Source organism: Corythoichthys intestinalis, chromosome 7, assembly GCF_030265065.1.
Source record: "Corythoichthys intestinalis isolate RoL2023-P3 chromosome 7, ASM3026506v1, whole genome shotgun sequence".
Classification (NCBI taxonomy): domain Eukaryota; kingdom Metazoa; phylum Chordata; class Actinopteri; order Syngnathiformes; family Syngnathidae; genus Corythoichthys; species Corythoichthys intestinalis.
In genome coordinates, this window is record NC_080401.1 from 48,148,712 (window position 1) to 48,168,391 (window position 19,680).

The 19,680-nt window shown below is 38.9% G+C and overlaps 1 protein-coding gene across 1 annotated transcript in view; it reads right to left on the bottom strand.

Annotated features, from left to right (window-relative positions):
- Positions 1-572: 572 nt before the first annotated feature.
- Positions 573-19,680, bottom strand: part of sned1 (sushi, nidogen and EGF-like domains 1) — a 102,657-nt gene continuing 83,549 nt past the window's right edge. Inside the window, exons 20-30 of the mRNA XM_057840908.1 lie at positions 19,083-19,379; positions 14,424-14,613; positions 14,237-14,349; positions 12,689-12,967; positions 11,313-11,409; positions 11,163-11,245; positions 8,574-8,675; positions 5,561-5,683; positions 4,156-4,243; positions 995-1,074; positions 573-920 (exon numbers count right to left, since the gene is read on the bottom strand). Coding sequence (XP_057696891.1) covers positions 889-920; positions 995-1,074; positions 4,156-4,243; positions 5,561-5,683; positions 8,574-8,675; positions 11,163-11,245; positions 11,313-11,409; positions 12,689-12,967; positions 14,237-14,349; positions 14,424-14,613; positions 19,083-19,379 — 1,484 coding nt within the window. The 3' untranslated portion in view covers positions 573-888. The remainder of the gene's footprint in view (positions 921-994; positions 1,075-4,155; positions 4,244-5,560; positions 5,684-8,573; positions 8,676-11,162; positions 11,246-11,312; positions 11,410-12,688; positions 12,968-14,236; positions 14,350-14,423; positions 14,614-19,082; positions 19,380-19,680) is intronic.

Sequence of the window (19,680 nt, forward strand, 5' to 3'; positions counted from 1 at the left end):
TAAGCCTTTGCTTTACATCTCCTAAAATTTATCCTGCAAAGCATTAAATGTTCCTAATCAGATTACTCGATTATTCATACTTACTAGTTGATCGATTAATCGACTACTAAAATAATCGATAGCTGCAGCCCTAGTCCTGTTTATACTTATCACGCTAGCTGTTCACGTTTGATCCACCACTGATCCAGTTATGATGTTGCGTTCAAACTACTTAAGTTTACTTAAAATATTGTGTTTCAACCCATGATCTTTTCATATTTCCCCGGTAAAACTTGGAAGACAATTGAAATTTGTTGACTTGAAATTTCAAGTTTAGTTTTTACAGCGTACACCATTGCGTTGAAAGAATATAAAAACTAAGAAATACACATCTTATCCTCTTGTTGAGTGGATATATGGATTTCCAGATAAGTTTAACTTGTCTGCTTTTGATTTATTTTTAAATTCTGTCACCATGTTTTTTTTTTTTTTGCTTCTAAATGAACATAAAAATGACTCTCTTTCCTACAAAAAAATATAAGACGCAGTCCCAAAGGATATTTTAACATTTTTATTATTAAAATATTCACCTACAAAAATGACCTATGAACACTATTTACAGCATAAAGAGCAGCGATGCCTGCTAATACATAAAAATAATAACAATAAAAGATATTTTACAAAGGAAATCTTGCGCCAACATCAGAAGAAAAGAGATGAGTTCCTGTGAGTGGCGAGGAAATTGTAGGAGTCCTGCATCTTGAAACCGCGCAGCGTGTCCTCATCGCATTACACTTTACAAGCAGCCACTTCAAGTACATTATAAACACAAACGTGGACGTTTCCCTTCTTCCCATTTTGGGTGGGATTGGATTAGAGTTTTGGGGGGGGGTGAAAGCACATAAATCTTCACTGCTGTGTGCTTGTTCTTCTGACGGTTACTGTCGGAGGTCGTCAAGAAACAGACAATTAGACATGGTTTTTAATCGACTCTATTATTGCAATCTGAACTCACCCTGACTTTTGTTGTGGAGCGTTGGTTCGCAAACTTCTTGGTAGCAAACGTCTTGCTGTACTTTGTACGTTCTTTTGTATCTGCAATGACAAAAAAGGAGCAAAGGACTATTGGAAAAATGAAAATATATATTAAAAAAAATCAAGTTATATAAAATTACTGCTTCTTTTCCTCAAAAAAAAATATTGTAAGGGTAAGGGACGACTGATTAAAAAAAAAATCTTGAGAAAAAAAAAGCATCCTTTTTCTGGATTAAAATTGTTTTTTTTTCCCTAAAATATTTTGTAACCACCCAAAGATAAATTTGGGCAAGTCGAAGTATATAACAATATATATAATAGTTGGTCAGGGTTAGAAAATTAAAATGAACAAATAAATAAAAAAGCAGTTTATGTAAAATTACAGCTTATTTTCCTTTAAAAAATATTGTAATGTTACGGGACTACTATGATTAAAAAAAAAAAAAGCTGTCTTCCTGAATTTTTTTTTTTTTTTGTAAAATATTTTAAGTATTGGAAACACTTGTTCTCCTTTATTTATTTATTTATTTTTTAAAATATTTTGAATATTGGAAACACTTGTTTTCCTTCATTTAATAATTCATTTATTTATCTGAGACCTCAAAATACTTCCAAACAGCGGACATGATGGCTGTGAGCCAGAAGTGTTGCTTCTCGCCTTGTTTTGTTGAGGTCATCACAGAAGTACGACGGTTCTTCACACTATTCGGTGGTAATTTTTCGTCTTTTACCGAAAACGCAATTTTAGCTATTTTCGGCCGAAAGTTTTCAGCGCCGAATTTTCGGTCACACCCCAAAAAAAAATAAAAGTTCAACACAAGGTAAGTCAAAGGTCTTTATATCACATAAAAATCCCAAAACGCAAACAGAATGATACATAAAAATTACATTAAATCACCAAGACAGTTAAAACAAAAACGATTAAAACAGGTAGAAGGAATAAAATGAATAAAAAAAAAAATAGAATGAAAAATTTACCGTAATTTCCGGACTGTAAGGCACACCTGACTATAAGCCGTCATCCGCCAAATTTGACACGAAAACGACATTTGATCATAGAGAAGCCGCACTGGACTATAAGCCACAGCTGTCTGCTGTATTATGGGATAGTTACACCAAAAGATATGAATCAGTAACACTTAATTTGACAGCAGCATCATACGACTGTTAGAAGATCAGATGAACCACCATGAAGCTTTGAACCAATTAGCTGCAAAGTTTCATTGCTTCAAGAAACTTCATTTGGCCATCACTGCTCCTTGGGGGGGATAGTCAACCTCTGCTGCCACCTGGTGTAAAAAGTGCTGTCATCCAACATGCCCCTTAGCATGCATTGCGGAGCTACAGATGTAAATAACAATCACCATTCTGTTCTGTGCTAATTATTTATCCAGTTACTGTTGCAGTTGTTTTATTAGTTGCTAGTTATCGTATTTGGTAACACTTTATTTGACAATGGTGCCATAAGACTGTCATAAGACAATCATAATTATGACATGACACAGTCGTGAGCATTAATGAATGCTTATAACAGATGTTATTTTATGTCATCCAGCAAATTATCTCACTTCTGAATGGATGTAAAAGATCCGAGCTGGACATAAATGGAGTTAGTACCATAATTTGACAGATTACACTTAATGACAAATGCCCATGATAGTGTTATGGCATAACTATGACGGTCTTTTGACAGTCTTATGGCGCCACTTTCAAATAAAGCGTTATCTATTAACCCAAATCTATCAACAAAAAAGCCGCACTGGACCAAAATGAGGGGGAAAAGTTGCGGTTTATAATCCGAAAATTACTGTTATATGGAAAAACACTATTTTTAACACTAATGCTTATTTTAAAATGTAAAAGTTAGCCTTTTATTGATAAAATAAGAGTTATCCTTCTAAAATTACTTTTATGAAGTCTTGGTCTTAATTTGTTCATCTATTTTTTGGGATAATTTTGTTCCACTACGGCATTGCACAAAATAAGAAATTTTTTTCTCAAATATTGCGTAATTACAACTTTTATTCTTCAAAAATAAGAATTTTTTTGGTTTGTTTTTTATTTTGTTTTTAGGGGAAAAAAGGTTTTAAAAGGTTTTAGAACTTCATTTATTTTGATTTAAAAAAGTATCACAAAGAAAAACTTTCAAGCAAAACCTGTGACATTTTTATGTATGACATCATTCTTGAACTGCTTTTTTCTTGGAAAAATACTACGACTAAACAGTCCTCCAACCCCACATTATTTTTTTTACACAACAATATATGACATTATTTTCTTAAGAATGTATGCACAATCACTACTACGCATATTAACATACGTACCGTAGGCAGTGCATAATATAGGGTGACCCAAAAAAAAGTTTACACTCAGTTGACTGCTTGTTTAAAAGCCATTGAAACATATCTAAATAGGTTGTCATGCTTAAGTGATTCATTGAGGTCACTCAATGCAGCTGGTAATCTCTAGTCTCTACAATTCCTGTGCTTCTGCTGAAAATGAAGAAAACTTTAGCTGTACCTGAATTGCTGCGTGCCGGTCTGACACCTACTGAGATTGCAGCAAATCTGAGAATATCCAGATGTGCAGTCTACAAAGTTAAGAAGAAGCTGAAAGATGCTGGAACAGCCTCACGAAAACCTGGGTCTGGAAAACCCGATCTGTGCGGACCAAAAAGTTGATTGACAAGGTGATATGTGGCCACCCCAGAGTCCAGATCTCAATCCCCTGGATTATAGCATATGGGCAACTGTGGAGGACAGTGCCTGTAAGAAGCCACAAACTTCTGTGGCAGCCTTGGAGAGGTCCATTGTTAGATCTTGGGAAAAGATGACAGCATCCTACATAAAGAAGACCTGTCAAGCATTCCGCAGGCGCCTGGAGGCTGTTGTGAGACTTAAGGGAGGACACATTGAAAAATAGAGTGTACTGTACATGTTCTTTACAATAATGTATCATTTGTGATTAAATTCTAATTCTAAGCTGAATAAACATGGCATTTAAGTTGTATTATGGCAGTGTAAACTTTTTTTTGGGTCACCCTGTAGAGATTTCATTTACAAGATTCTAACTTGATTTGTGTTGGTCTTTACCTTATTGTCCTTTTTTTTTTTTTTTTTTAAAACGGCGTTGCGTACTTACACGTAGTGGCAGACGTCACCCTCCCACACAGGCATGCTCTTGGTCTCCGAATAGAGGCGAGTGCACGGGTGAGCCACTCGCTGGCATGCTGGACAAAAAAAAATATATTGAAAAACTTGTATAGATGCAACGATTAATCGATTAACTCGCTTAATTCGATTAGAAAAAAAGATTCGGATTAGATTTTGCTGCTTCGAGTAGTCGTTTTATTATAATGGCGTTGTAATGGTTTGTTTTGAAAGTGTTTGCATTTAGTTTGATTGATTTGGCTAGATACACAACCCTCTAGTGGCAACAGTGAATATGACAACTCGTTTCACATGGCTGAATCTAGCTGCTCCCTGTAAAGACCAACATACGTTACATTTTTGTTTGAGCTAATGTTTTTTTAATGCATTTGTAATTTATTTTATAGGTATATCTAGCCTTTTTTTTGTGGGAATGCGTGTTTGAACCATTTGTGAAGAGCATTGTTAAAACAAAAAAATGTTAGCATTTTATAGCATTTAAGCTAGCTGACTTTTGCTATGTAAATTAGCCAATTGTTCTTTTGTTGGACTTAAATCCTCATTTATTTATTTATTTTATACCGTTTGAGGCTCAGCTCAGGTACTGTAATTTAATTCTTATGTTCCTTCTCCAATTACTCAATTATTCGAACTAAAATAATCGATAACTGCAGCCCTAAAATCTTAACCCTAACCAATTAATGCTTTTAGCTTGGAAAATATTACTTCAATCTTGTTGGAAATTTTGCTTGTTGAAAACAAAATGTACACGTGTACTACTTTTTCTTTAAAACTGGGTCTCTGCACGATTCAATAAGCCAATTTAAGACTTTAAAAGACGTTTTAAAGACCATAATAGATCAAACTTAAGACCCATTTCACATCGATACTGGCAAAAAACTTTCAAAAGATTTAAAGGAAAATTGGAGGCCCAGAATTACATTCAACGTATATGAATTTATTCGCAGTTCTTTCCCACTGTGATACAATTGAGACGGAAGTACAACTAGTAGTAGTGAAATAGTAATGTCAATGGATTTTAAAGACTTTTCTAAATTGAATTTAGACCTTTATTGAGATTTTAGGAGAATTTTAGACATTTTAAGGCCTTAAATTCAAATTATTGGATTGAAGACTTTTTCTAAATTGAATTTAGACCTTTATTGAGATTTTAAGAGAATTTTAGACATTTTAAGGCCTCAAATTCAAATTACTGTATTTAAGACTTTTTCTGACTTTTTAAGACCCTGCAGATACCCTGTAAAAAGCTTTTGCATTATATGCAAAGCTACCATCAGCTATCAATTTTTACTTGTGAAACTACAACTTACTCCTTTTTTTTTTATACTGTATTTAGTTGTCAAGAAATGTTAAGCAATCCGTCAAACAGTACATACACAGTTGACAGCGATTGCCTTTGAAACCGTCGGCGCAGTCACAGACGTGCGAGTCGCTGCTACTGCTGTTTGTGCACGTGCCGCCGTTCAGACAGGGCACACTCAGGCAGTCCTGGGACGACTCTGAAACAACAACAAAAATTGCATTTGATAATGTTTCAGTGCCATTGACGGCGATAGACGTCCGATCCATTTTGACCGGAAGGGGTGAATAACCATCAAAATAGCGCCGTCAATGGCAGTCAATGATTCCCTTATAAAGACTAAAACATCGAGTCTTCCATGGTTTTTCCATTTTTCGTGGTTTTGGCAGTTTTTATTGTTTTGTTGTGTGTTCTTACACATATACACTAATACAGAGATCCCTTGCTTCTTCGCGCTTCAAACTTCGTGCCCTCAGTTTATCGCATTTTTTCCGATGAAAAAAAAAAATACAGATGAGCTGTCCCGAGCTGATCGCGTACTCCCGCTCTCCCTTCCTCCCTGCTCTTTGTTCGTCAGGCTGTGCATGGGAGTTGCTTTTAAAAGTCAACGATGATTGACAGATGTCTGGGTTTGATCTAGCCAGAGACATGAACTTCAAAGCGCCGCATGCGTCAATCATCGTTTAACTTGTTAAACAGTTGCTGTGGCAACTCATTGTAAGTGAGCAGCATGAGCGTATTTGAGTGGACTCACTCAATGAAGCATTTAATAAAGCCAAGCATTTTTCTACTACCGTACTTTATTCTTGTTTAAAAATTATTATATTTGAAGTGCTTAAAAACATTTATTAAAATATACAGTGGTACCTCTACATACGATCGCTTCGACACACGAACTTTTCGACATCCGACGTAAAATTTGACTCGCCATTTGTTTCTACATCCGACGACATGCTCGAAATACGACGACAATGGCAGCACCGCAGACGAATGCACGGCGGATTTTCTTGTGTGACAAATCAACACTGGTTTCAGAAAAGGTTGGTACAGGTGGTGAAATAAGGAAAAAGTTGACGCTTACCTTCTAAATGAAGATGCAAATGACAGAAAAATATGAGCGTAGGGTGAGCATCCGTGAAATGGCTCAACAATACATCTCCACGGTCCTACTCCGACCATCGTTCGCCAGTCTTTATAAGTTAAGCTGACAATTCTTATTGTGGTAACATCTCCAGAGAAATCGCCAACTTCGCCACGTTTTTATCATTTATTTCACAACTTATTCAAAACAAAAACACCTTCTGTCTGCCGCAATTGACGCGTTCTCAAGAAAACATTCAAAGTGAAAGTGAAACTCAAGCTCACCGGTCTGTCTCTGGCACGTGAGCCCTGCGGTGCGTTCAGGGTCAGCAAAAAACGTCCGCCACATTAGAACCCGATTCGTTACATTAATACAGGAATTATTATTATTATTATTATTATTCCGATTTTGATTTATAATTTATTTGTTTTGCTATGTGTAATTGCCATTTGTAATAGTACCAGCAGTATTTCTTAAGGATTTAGTGAAGGTTTTTGGGCTGTGGAACGAATTAATGGAATTATAATGTATTCCTATGGGAAAATCCTGCTCGACATACGACCATTTCGACTTACAAACAAGGTCCTGCAACGGATTAACTTCGTATGTAGAGGTACCACTGTATATATATATATTAGGGCTGTCAAAATTATCGCGTTAACGCGCGGTAATTAATTTTTTAAATTAATCACGTTAAAATATTTGACGCAATTAACGCACATGTCCCGCTCAGACAGTATTCTGCCTTTTGGTAAGTTTTACAGCAAGGTTTTTTGTGCTGTCTAACAGCGAACTCTTGTGGTCGCTTTGCGACATGGTTTATTGCTTTCTTGCCAGTTCAATATGGCTGCACGACGTCTCGGGCTGACGCCTACGTTGTAATGTTGTGCTTATATGATCCTTGGACAAGATTTGTCCGTAAGTATGGTTGTTGTAAAGAATGTACATATTATGTTAGTGAGCGAAATGTTATATTTTTTGTATGAGACGCTTTTTGTTTATGTTTAGTGAACCTGTATAGCGTGCTAAGCTGACGTTTTTGTACTTTTTTTTGTAGTTTCACTTCGGTCTAAAGAGGACAGTGGTTTGAGGCCATTTTATTAATAAATCAGATGAAAAAGGAAGAAGTCTGATTATTAAGGTGTCGTTCACTAGCTGTCTAGCTTTGGAAAAAGTAGACGCTTCAAAGTGAGGACAGCACAGACAGATTCAAATGACAGTAGAGTGAAATGCCCACTACAGTCCTTATGTACCGTATGTTGAATGTATTTATCCATCTTGTGTCTTATCTTTCCATTACAACAAATTATTTTACAGAATATATATATAATTTACAGAAAAATATGGCATATTTTAGAGATGGTTTGAATTGCGATTAATTGCGATTAATTACGATTAATTAATTTTTAAGCTGTAATTAACTCGATTAAAAATTTTAATCATTTGACAGCCCTAATATATATATATATATATATATATATATACACTTTTTTTTTTTTTAATTATACATTGGGGAGAGAAAAAAAGTAAAAAAAAACATGTCTTTTTAAAAACATTTTTTAACTTTTTAACAATGTATTTAACAAATATCTCACTTTTAAATTAATGTGAAAGACCTGAACTGGACATAAATGGAGTTAGTGACAAAATTTGCCAGATGACACTTAATGGCATCTGTCATAAGCATTCATTCATTGCCCATGACAGTGAGATGTCATAATTATGATGGTCTTATGACACCGCCGTCTAAAAAAGTGTAAGCCATTGATACAAATAAATCAACAAATAAGTAGCCGTATTCAAAATGAGGGAAAAAAAGTAGCGGCTTATAGTCCGAAAATTACGGTACTTGTATTTTGGTTCATTTTTTTCCCCCATTGGAAATTAAGTGGACAATTGGAAACAAATGAGTAAATTATGTGACTCGCATATGAAAGTCAAAATGGATCGGAATCTATTGCCCACCAGCAATGGCAAATAACTAGTTAAATGGTCAATGTACTAGTACCAGGTTTGGTCCTGGACGTGGTCTCCTCTTGAATCTCCAGCGCCAGGCTGATTTTGTTGGTGGTCTCCTCCATCCTCTCCAATGGAACGGGCTGCTGCGGTTCTATCAGCCAAAAACAGATATTTTAGAGAAAAAGCAACTTCTGATCGGTGGGAAATTACATGGCTGACCTCTAAACTCAAGTTTCATGACACTCTGGCACCTTGAGATAACGAGTGACCTGGCTTGTGAGTTTTTCAAGACACAAGATGTGGTTAAGATCAATTTTGTGCTGTGAATGCAAGATATAATTTTAGATCCGAGCAGTGTATGGTGTCAGAGAACTCAAAACTGGAAAAAAAAAAAATAATAATTGAAAAATACAATTAAATTATAATAATTTTAAATGATTTAAATGATAGTTTATCAGTTTAACAGTGAATAATACATATTATTTAATATCATCTAATCAATGATTTAAGAATTAAAAATCTTGAGGAAAGAACTTTACTTTTTCTGAAAAAAAAAAAGCATTCATTTTAGGGGAAAAACATCTCTTTTTTTCATCCTTTACAAACTTGAATTTGTTCTGAAAAATAACTTTGCAACAAAAAGACAAACTTTTTTTTTTTAACTCCTAGATAACTTTAAGAAAATATATATACGACTTTATTTTTGAGTAACCCCCCCAAAAAAAAATCCAGAAAAAAAAATACTTATGTTAACTTAATTCTGTTCTTAAAAAATTCTCAAAAAAAAAGGCTTTATTTATGGCTTTATTTTTCCAGATAAAACATTTTGACACAGAACAAAAACATCCTTAAAGATTAAAATTGGAAAATTAAAACAACAAATTAAAAAAAAAAGGGGGGGGGGGGGGAAACGCATTACTTTCTGGGAAAAATATCCTATAAAAACTTAATTTTATATTTTAATCTTAAAAAAATAGATTTTTCGAGAAAAAAAAAGATTTTTTTTAATAATAAAATACTATTTATTTATTAATTTATTTTTGCTTTAAGTATGGCTTTTATTTTTCATGGAAAAAGAAAACATTTTTACCCAGGAAAAACATATCCTTTAATAACTACACACTTAAAAATTAAAAAAAAAAAAAAAAAAATTCTTTTAACAAATAATTCTTTTCTCAAAAAAGAAAATCATATATATATATTTTTTTAAAGATGCTACTTTTTTCCCAAAAACTAAAACTACCAAAAATACTTGTTCATTCGTGAAAAACATAAGAAGCATACGACAAATATGTCACACAGAATAAGAAAAAACAAATTATTTTGTTCTTGTAAAAAACTTACCGAGTCCTACTTTTTTGTCACCCAAAATCCAACAAACTACTTTTCACTGTTTTTTGTTCCAACAGTCATTACATAAACATCATCATCCATTAACTTTGAAGTGACAAGCTCTGTAATCCAAACTGTCACGCTGCCCATGTGATTGATCCTTTGGACGCTTATGATGTCATCATCGGCACGATTCAATTAGCGAGCTTCACAACACGTCTTACTTAAAACGTCAAAAACAACCAAAACAACACGAGAGATCCTTTTGCCTCATCCCCGCACACATGGGACAAATTAAGCAAGAGATTTTTGGGGCCTCCTCAATGTAAACAACATGTGAATGAATGATCATGTTTCAGAGCCACTGAGGGCGATAGACGTTTTATCCATTTGGACTTGTACTCAAAATTTTCATTTTCGATCTACAGGCAGTCCTGGGTTACCAACGAGTTTCGTTCCTACACTTGCAAAGTAACCCGAATTTCCGCGTAAATCGAAATTAACCCTTCAGGTACCCCTAAATACCCCCTTAATTTCAAAATAACTATCATAAACATGTATTATACGTCATATTAATAAAATTAAGTAAAAAATAAGGTACTGTACTTATCATCAATGCTGAGAGGTGTTACTGTTAAACCCGTTTTAGACATACGCTGACACTACGCACACAGATAATAATTCATAGCCTACACATCCAGCTTGGAATGTTGTCTTGAAATTATATTTTTATAAAATTTAACTTTAGACAATAATGTAACACTTTTAAACCATGTTTTTTTTAATTAGATTTACATTTGAAAATATGTATTTTAAAATAATACAAAAAATGATTCATCTAAAAAAAAAAAAAAAAATCTAAGGAACTATTTTTTAGTAAATGTTACTTTTTTTAAAGGAAGCATAATTATGTAAATACAAATATTAAAAATATTAAATATTTTTTAATTTTTTTAATGAAATGTTTTATTTAAAAAAAGCATGATGAAGAAAACATTTTTAAAATCCTTCTGTCCATTATTTTTCAAATTCTATTTTGATGAAAATCATGCATCCAATCATAACATTATCTAGTTGAATATTTTTTTAAAATCCATTTCTAATCAAAAAAATTATTTACTTTTAAAAACCTACTTTTACCTTACTTTTTAAATATTTTACATATTGTATAATATAATCTGGTTATTTTTAAAAAATATTTCATTGAAATAAAAATCATGCAGCCAACCAAAGAAGACTGGACATCCATCACCGTTAATTGATGCAAACAATCATTCTAATGACTTGTCTAAAGCGTCCCACTTACTGGTCCGATGTCGAATGGCTTTTCTTGGCAGGTGGGCAAATTTGGCTGTGATCTTTCCTCTCCTGTCAATCAACTCAGTAAACCTGCAAAAAACAAAACAAAAAAATCCTTTAGGTTGTTGCTCCGCCACCTTTTAATTTTTTATCATACCTCGGTTCGGCTGCACCTCCGAGCTCCTGAGACTGGATCGGCCTTCGTCCGGGCTTTGTTGGTCGTTCTCGTCTTCCTGTCCTGGCCTCCATTGGCACTGCCATTGGAAAGAATGGTTGTCCAATTTATTTAAACTTGGATGACTGTTTAGCAATGCCACTGAAGGTGCGAGACATCCAATCTATTTTGACTGAGCGGGGTGAATGAACGCCACTCCTAGTGAAAATAGATTGGACGTCTAGCGCCGTCAACGGCAGCCAATGAGTTTTTAAAAAATTGAATAATAATACATTTTATTTTTTTCATTTTTATTTATTTTAATTTTTTTGTTTTAATGAATTTTCTATATATTTTTTTGCATTTCTTTTTATTTTTGTTGATTTTTCTGATTTTTCCAATTAAATATTCTTTACTGTATAATTTATTATTATCCTTATTATTATTACTATTACTATTTTTATTTTTTCCATTCCTTTTAATGTACTATGTGGCAGAAAACACTCAGGCGACTTGAAGTTCCGCTCTGAGACCCTCAATTTGGCCAAATTTCAAATTTGTCCTACATGCATGTGTGATACATCATTGGAAAGCTTAAAATCTCATTTTTCTGGGGGAAAAATTTTTGAACAGGAGGGCATTTTTAAGTTTTTTCTTTTATCAAACATAACAATTATTTTGGCTTAAAATACAGAAGTTTATTTTAAAGAGTGGTACAAGAGGTGGAACTACTTTTTCAGTCTATTCTGTGTTTTCCGCCATATACAGTATGTTAAATGTAAATTCACGTATTGGGGGTTAAATTATCAAAATAGCAACTTGCCCTATAAAAGGTTTATCATAGCAGTATTTTAAAAAAATATTGTTCAATCGCCCCTCCTATTCAAAATGGATTGGATGTCTAGTGCTGTCAATGGCAACCAATGAGTTTTAAAAACATTGAATATAAATTGTATTTTATTATTTTTTTTTCATTTTTAGTTACTTTTTTTTCGTTTTTAGTTCTAATTTTCTTTTTTTGCATTTCTTTTTATTTTTATTATCTTTGTTGATTGTCTGATTTTCCATTTTTTTGTTGGATTTTTCAATTAAATATTTTTTATTGTATTATTTATTAATATTTCTACGTACATATTTATTCCTCCATTTCTTTTAATGTATATACAGTATGTTAAATGTAAATTCACATATCATGGGGTTAAATGATCAAAAATAGTCACTTGCCCTATGAAAAGTAATCAGTATGTAATAGTAGTATGTAAAAAAATAAAACGTTCCTTCACCCCTTTCTGTTCAAAATGGATTGGATGTCTTGTGCTGTCAATGGCAGCCAATGAGTTATAGGACACGTAAAGACTAATGAAACTCGTGGAACTCACAGGTGGTGAAATCCAAGTACCGAGGCTGGCTGTGGACTTGCTCTCGACCCGCCTTCTTGACGGAGGTGAGGGCGACCCGGTAGCGCTGTGCAGGCGTCAGCTCCCGCAGGGTGTAAGAGCCTAGCAGGCCGCCAGGCAGGAAGCGGCTTCTAGTGGTAAGACCCCGTGTCACGTTTATCACGAAACCATCGGAAACGGGGCCCGGGGGGCGGGTCCAGGCGACGGCCGCCGAGTTGGCGGCAACGTGGGATAGAGAGAGGTTCTGAGGGGGGAGGGGCTCTGGAGGCGAAAAGGTGATTTTGGGGGAAAAATTAGTCGACTTTTGCTCTGAAAAGCTTTCAGTGAAAATTTTTTGCAAAAAAATACAACGTAGATTAAGCAAGACTCTTAACAGGAACTAATAGAAGAGAGCACATTACCCCTGTACTCCAGACCCTTCACTGGCTTCCAGTCGAGTTTAGAATTCAATTTAAAATCCTCCTTCTTACTTTTAAGACCATTAATGGGTTTGGGCCATCGTATCTCAACGATGCCCTGGTTCCATACTGCCCCAGCACAACACTCCGCTCTCAGAATGCAGGTCTACTGGTAGTTCCCAGGGTTTCTAAAAGTACTGTCGGAGCTAGAGCCTTTAGCCACCAAGCCCCTGTTTTATGGAATCAGCTTCCAGCTAGTATTAAAGAAGCCGAGACAGTCTGTACATTTAAGATTAGACTAAAAACGTTCCTATTCGACAAAGCTTATGGTCAGGCTAGTTGAAGTCGGACTAGACTCACAGTTCAGTCTAAGCTGCACTAGAAGCTATAATGCTGGGGGAAGTACAGCCACTGAGTTCTATCTCCTTTTTCCTCACTCTACCTACCACTTGTCTTACTTTATTTCTATTTTTCAATGTTAATATCTAGTTGACTAGTCTCTTCATCACTAGTCACCCGGTGTCCCCTTAGAGGGGAGGGGCTATTTTTCAGCTGCAGCCTCCTGACTATCCTGACCCTTGGCTGGATGGACGTCCTCATCGCCACCTCCGTCTGATGTGGCTAGATGGACTTCTTCTTGTTCTTTACTCTATTGCATCTTTACAAACTGTAACTCCGTCTGCTAATTCCCATTGGCAGTCCGGGTGCATCCTGTCTATCCGTCCTGGGAGTGGATCTCTCCTGACTGTGGTGCTCCCCAAGGTTTCTCATTTCTCCCAGAGAGTTTTGGAGTTTTTCCTTGCCGACATGGAGGGTTTAAGGATGGGGGATGCCCAGGACATGACCTTTATTTATTTCATCTCTATTGATTTCATCTGCTGTTCCTGACTGTGTATCATATTGCCTCTGCAAAGCCCTTTGAGACAACCTTGTTGTGATTTAGGGCTATACAAATAAAATTGAATTGAATTGAATTGTTTGCAAAAACCAAAACATATTAACTCATTGCCTTCCATTGCCAATGACAAACGTCCATTTAATTTAAACTCGGACGTCTGGCTAATGTTTCAGTGCCCTAGTTAAGAGCATGACAAGGCAGAGATAGTACACCACAAAAAAAAAGTGAACCTACTGGTCCAAAACTGCAGAGGTCCTGCCGACCGACTCGTGGAAGGAAACTCATCAGGTCTGAGTCCACTTTGGGCCAACACGTCCACCGTGTACATGTGAGCAGGAAGTAAAGAACTAAAAAGAACATAGTACACGTTACACGACATTGCGCAACAACTCCCTCTGGTGGACCACAAAATGAATCTCACTTGAAGACGTGTTCTCCGGCACTAGCATTAAGCAGAAACGTTTGCGTTCCTCCGCCGTCTTCGGGCGTTAGCGTAACCCGTATGGCACTAAGTGGCGCGTGGCGAGCTGCCTTAAAGTCGAAGTTCCAGCTCAGCCTCGCTTCGGACGATGACACGTTCGACACTTCAAGATTCTCCACTCGTCGAGGCCCTGTTTGTGTTTAGAACAAAAAAAATTCAGTCTCAATTGGACTACCCCTTTTTTTAACGACGGAGTATTACAGCCAAACAAAGAAAAAAAAACTATGAGATTAGAAAGAAAAAAACAAGATTAAAGTCGTAGTATTAGTACGAGAAAAAAGTAATATTACTAAAGTCGTATAAAAATCGTTATACGTACGTATGGATACAGTGCAGCTAATTTAGCTGCTACATACTTTACGTAAATTATGTTACCTTAGCTAGGAGCAGAGGTGGGTAGTAACACGTTACATTTACTTGAGTAAAATTATGAGGAAAAATTACCAGTTTCACCAATGAGACGTCGTAACAATAATCACATGACTCCATTATACCAATTAGAGTCAAGCTTGCCGTTCTATGATCACGTCGGCCTGTTTAATCACATGGCATCATTAAAGCACTGTCAAACATTGAGTGTTTGACATCGAGCGCCGCCGTCAACATGACTCGAAAGTGCGGATTTTAATCTCTCTCCCAGTTTTTATTTGGCACCGATTGACCAAGGCAAACCGGAGATATGATCCTTTTAGTTTCATAATAGGAAATATGTTTTCTCCAATAGAGGGCACTCTTGCTCTTTGGATAAGTAATGCTTCATTTCTTGATTTTTTCTCTCTCCAGAATTCAATGTTTTCATCCATCCATCCATCCATCCATCCATCCATCCATCCATCCATCCATCCATCCATCCATCCATCCATCCATCCATCCATCCATCCATCCATCCATCCATCCATCCATCCATCCATCCATCCATCCATCCATCATCTTCCGCTTGTTCCGGGGTCGGGTCGTGGGGGCAGCAGCTTTAACAGGGAAGCCCAGACTTCCCTCTCCCCAGCCACTTCAACCAGCTCCTCCGGCGGGATCCCAAGGCGTTCCCAAGCCAGCCGAGAGACAGTCTCTCCAGCGTGTCCTGGGTTATGCCCGGGGCCTCCCACCGGTGGGACATGCCCAGAACACCTCTCCGGGGAGGCGTCCAGGGGGCAGTCAAACCAGATGCCCGAGCCACCTCAGCTGGGTCCTCTCTACGCGGAGGAGTAGTGGCTCGACGCCGAGTCCCTCCCGGATAACCGAATTTCTCACCCTATCTCTAAGGGAGAGCCCGGACACCCTGCGGAGGAAACTCATTTCGGCCGCTTGTATCCAGGATCTTGTTCTCTCAGTCACGACCCACAGCTCGTGACCATAGGTGAGGGTCGGAATGTAGATCGACTGGTAAATCGAGAGCTTTATCTTTTGGCTCAGCTCATTCTTCACCACTACGGACCGGTGCAGAGTCCACATGCTGACGCTGCACCGATCCGCCTGTCCATCTCCTGCTCCCTCCTACCGTCACTCGTGAACATGACCCCAAGATACTTATACTCCTCCACTTGGGGCAGGATCTCATCCCCGACCCGGAGAGGGCACTCCACCTTTTTCCGACTGAGGACCATGATCTCGGATTTGGAGGTGCTGATCTTCATCCCAACCGTTTCACACTCAGCTGCGAACCGCTCCAGTGAGAGTTTGAGGTCACGGCTTGATGAAGCCAACAGCACCACATCATCTGCAAAAAGCAGAGATTCAATGCTGAGGTCACCAAACCGGACGCCCTCAACGCTTCGGCTGCGCCAAGAATTACTGTCCATAAAAATTAAGAACAGAATCGGTGACAAAGGACAGCCTGGGCATAAGTCCAACCCTCACTGGGAACGAATTCGACTTTCTGCCGGCAATGCGGACCAAACTCTGACACCGGTCGTATAGGGACCGAACAGCCCTTACACTAAGGGGCTCGGTACCCCGAACTCCCGGAGCACCCCCCACAGGACTCCCCGAGGCACATGGTCGAACGCCTTCTCCAGATCCACAAAACACATGTAGACTGGTTGAGCGAACTTCCATGCGCCCTCGAGGACCCTGCCGAGGGTGTAGAGCTGGTCCACTGTACCACGGCCGGGACGAAATCCACACTGCTCCTCCTGAATCCGAGATTCAACTTCTTGACGGACTCTCCTCTCCAGCACCCCTGAATAGACTTTACCAGGGAGGCTGAGGAGTGTGATCCCTCTATAATTGGAACACACGCTCCGATCCCCTTTTTTAAAAAGGGGGACCAACACCCCGGTCTTCTAATCCAGAGGCACTGTCCCCGATGTCCAAGCGATGTTGTAGAGGCGTGTCAGCCATGACAGCCCCACAACATCCAGAGCCTTTGGAACTCTGGGGGGATCTCATCTACCCCCGGGGGCTTGCCACCGAGGAGCTTTCCAACGGCCTCAGTGACTTCAACCCCAGAGATCGGAGAGCCTACCTCGAAGTTCCCAGACTCTGCTTCCTCAAAGGAAGGCGTGCCGGTGGAATTGAGGAGGGCTTCAAAGTATTCTCCCCACAAACTCACGACGTCCCGAGTCGAGGTCAGCAGTACACCATCTTCACTATAAACAGTGTTAATGGTGCACTGCTTTCCTCTCCTCAGACGCTGCAGTCGTTTCCATGACCTTGCCGTTTTTGCCTTGACGACTGCCGAAGCCGCGGTCCGCTTGGCCAGCCGGTACCTGTCAGCTGCCTCCGGAGTCCCACCAGCCAAAAAGGCCCGATAGACCTCCTTCAGCTTGACTGCATCCCTTACTGCTGGTGTCCACCAGCGGGTTCAGGGATTGCCGCCACGACAGGCAGCCTCACAATACATTTGGGCCTGCCAGGTCTGGCCAGCATCTTCCCCTGCCATCGGAGCAAACACAACACCAGGTGGTGATCAGTTGACAGCTCCGCCCCTCTCATCAACCTAGTGTCCAAAACATGCGGCCGCAAGTCCGATGACACGATTACAAATTCGATCATCGAACTGCGGCATGGGGTGTCCTGGTCCCAAGTGCACATATGGAAACCCCTATGTTTGAACATGGTGTTCGTTATGGACAAACCGTGATGAGCACAGAAGTCCAATAACAGAACACCACTCCAGCTGTGATCGATGGGGCCGTTCCTCCTAATCACGCCCCTCCAGGTCTCACTGTCATTGCCCAAGTGAGCGTGGAAGTCCCCAGGAGAACAAGGGAGTCCCCAGAGGGGGTGCTGTCGAGCACACCCTCCAAGGACTCCAAAAAGGGTGGGTACTCTGAGCTGCTGTACCGGTGCATAACCGGTCAGAACCCGTCCCCCCACCCGAAGGCGGAGGGAGGCTACCCTCTCGTCTACCGGGGTAAACCCCAACGTAAAGGCGCCAAGCTGGGGGGCAATAAGTATGCTCACACCTGCTCGGCGCCTCTCACCGTGGGCAACTCCAGAGTGGAAGAGAGTCCAACCCCTCTCGAGAGGATTGGTACCAGAACCCAAGCTGTGTGTGGAGGAGAGTCCGACTATATCTAGTCGGAACTTCTCTGCCTCACACGCCAGCTCGGGCTCCTTCCCTGCCAGAGAGGTGACATTCTATGTCCCAAGAGTTAACTTCTGCAGCTGGGGGTCGGACCGCCAAGGCACCCGCCTTTAGCTGCCGCCCAACTCTGTACGCACAAAAGCCCTTTGGCCCCTCCCACAGGTAGTGAGCCTATGGGAAGGGGAACCCACACTGCCTTTTCAGGCTATGCCATGGCCGGGCCCCATGGGAACAGGCCCGGCCACCAGACACTTGCCTTCGAGCCCCACCTCCAGGCCTGGCTCTAGAGGGGGGCCTCCGATAACCCGCGTCCGGGCAAGGGAAACCCGAGTCCATTTATATTATTCATCATAAGGGGTCTTCAATGTTTTTTTTGTTTTTTGTATTTCTTTGGCTTAATGTGGTTATGTAATATGCTATAGTACCGTATAATAATAACAGTTCATATAGATAACTTTGTGCTGAGAAAAAAAAAATACTATTGTTTAAAAAAAATCAAACTTCTTAAACAGTTACTCACAACGTTACTCATTACTTGAGTATTCTTTTCACCAAATACTTTTTTAATTGTACTTGAGTACAATTTTCTGATGACTATTTTTCCTGTACTTGTGTAATATAATTTTGAAGTAACGCTAATCTTACTTGAGTAAAATTTTTGGCTACTCTATCCACCTCTGGCTCGGAGCTATGACAAAGTATTAGGATAAATCCTTCTTTATTTTAATTTGAAGTCGATGAGCCGAAATATTAACCATTTCCTTCGGATTCTACAACAGCCACACGAGGTGTTTTAAATATTGCTGATTTTAACAGAAGCGGCATAGCAGCTACTTTAACTACTACTAATACTGCATTCATACATACTGTATTAGGTCATATAATATTCTGACTTTAATTACAAAATATTACTTTTATTCTCATACTAATACCACATTTTTTTCCCTTGTTCTACGACTTATTCTCGTACTAATACTAGGACTTTAATCTTGTTGTCCTACATTTTTTTCTTTCTGTGTTTGGCCTTAATACTCCGTCGTATTTTTTTCTAAATATGTGTGTTTGTGACTGACTTGTGCGTATGAGAGCAGTGGCCGGCTGGCTAACGTGGTCGCTGTTGGCGTTGCGCTTGATGGAGTAAGTGGAGATGTTGTAAAGAAGCCCGGGTAGAAGGCCTCGGAGAACGTGCCGCTGCCTCTGCCGGTCCAGGAAGTCCACCTTACGGGCGCCGCCGCCGCGACCGTGCGGCGCGTACGTCACCACGAAGCCGCTTAGCCACGCCGCAGACGCCGCTTCTGGTTGGTCCCAGCGCAATTCCAGTTCGCTTTCTTCCACACGTTGCACATGGAGGCCAGAAGGGGGTAGCAGATCTGAAGATGGTTGAATTAGAACAGGGGTGTTCAAGCTTTTCTCTCAGAAAAATCAAAAGATGAAAAGGGCAACTTGATATCCTTCATTTATCAGAGTTAAACAATTAGCAACCTATCTATATAGCTAGCTAGCTAGCGATTCATATTTTCTGAAAAACAATAGTTAATTTATCACATTGGAAAACATTTTTATAAAGTCATTTGTGTAAAACAGAATACTGAAATTTGACATACATTGATTGCAACATGTCAGGTTTTGACCCCTGAGCTAATGGAGAGGAATTGTTTATGTGACCAACTT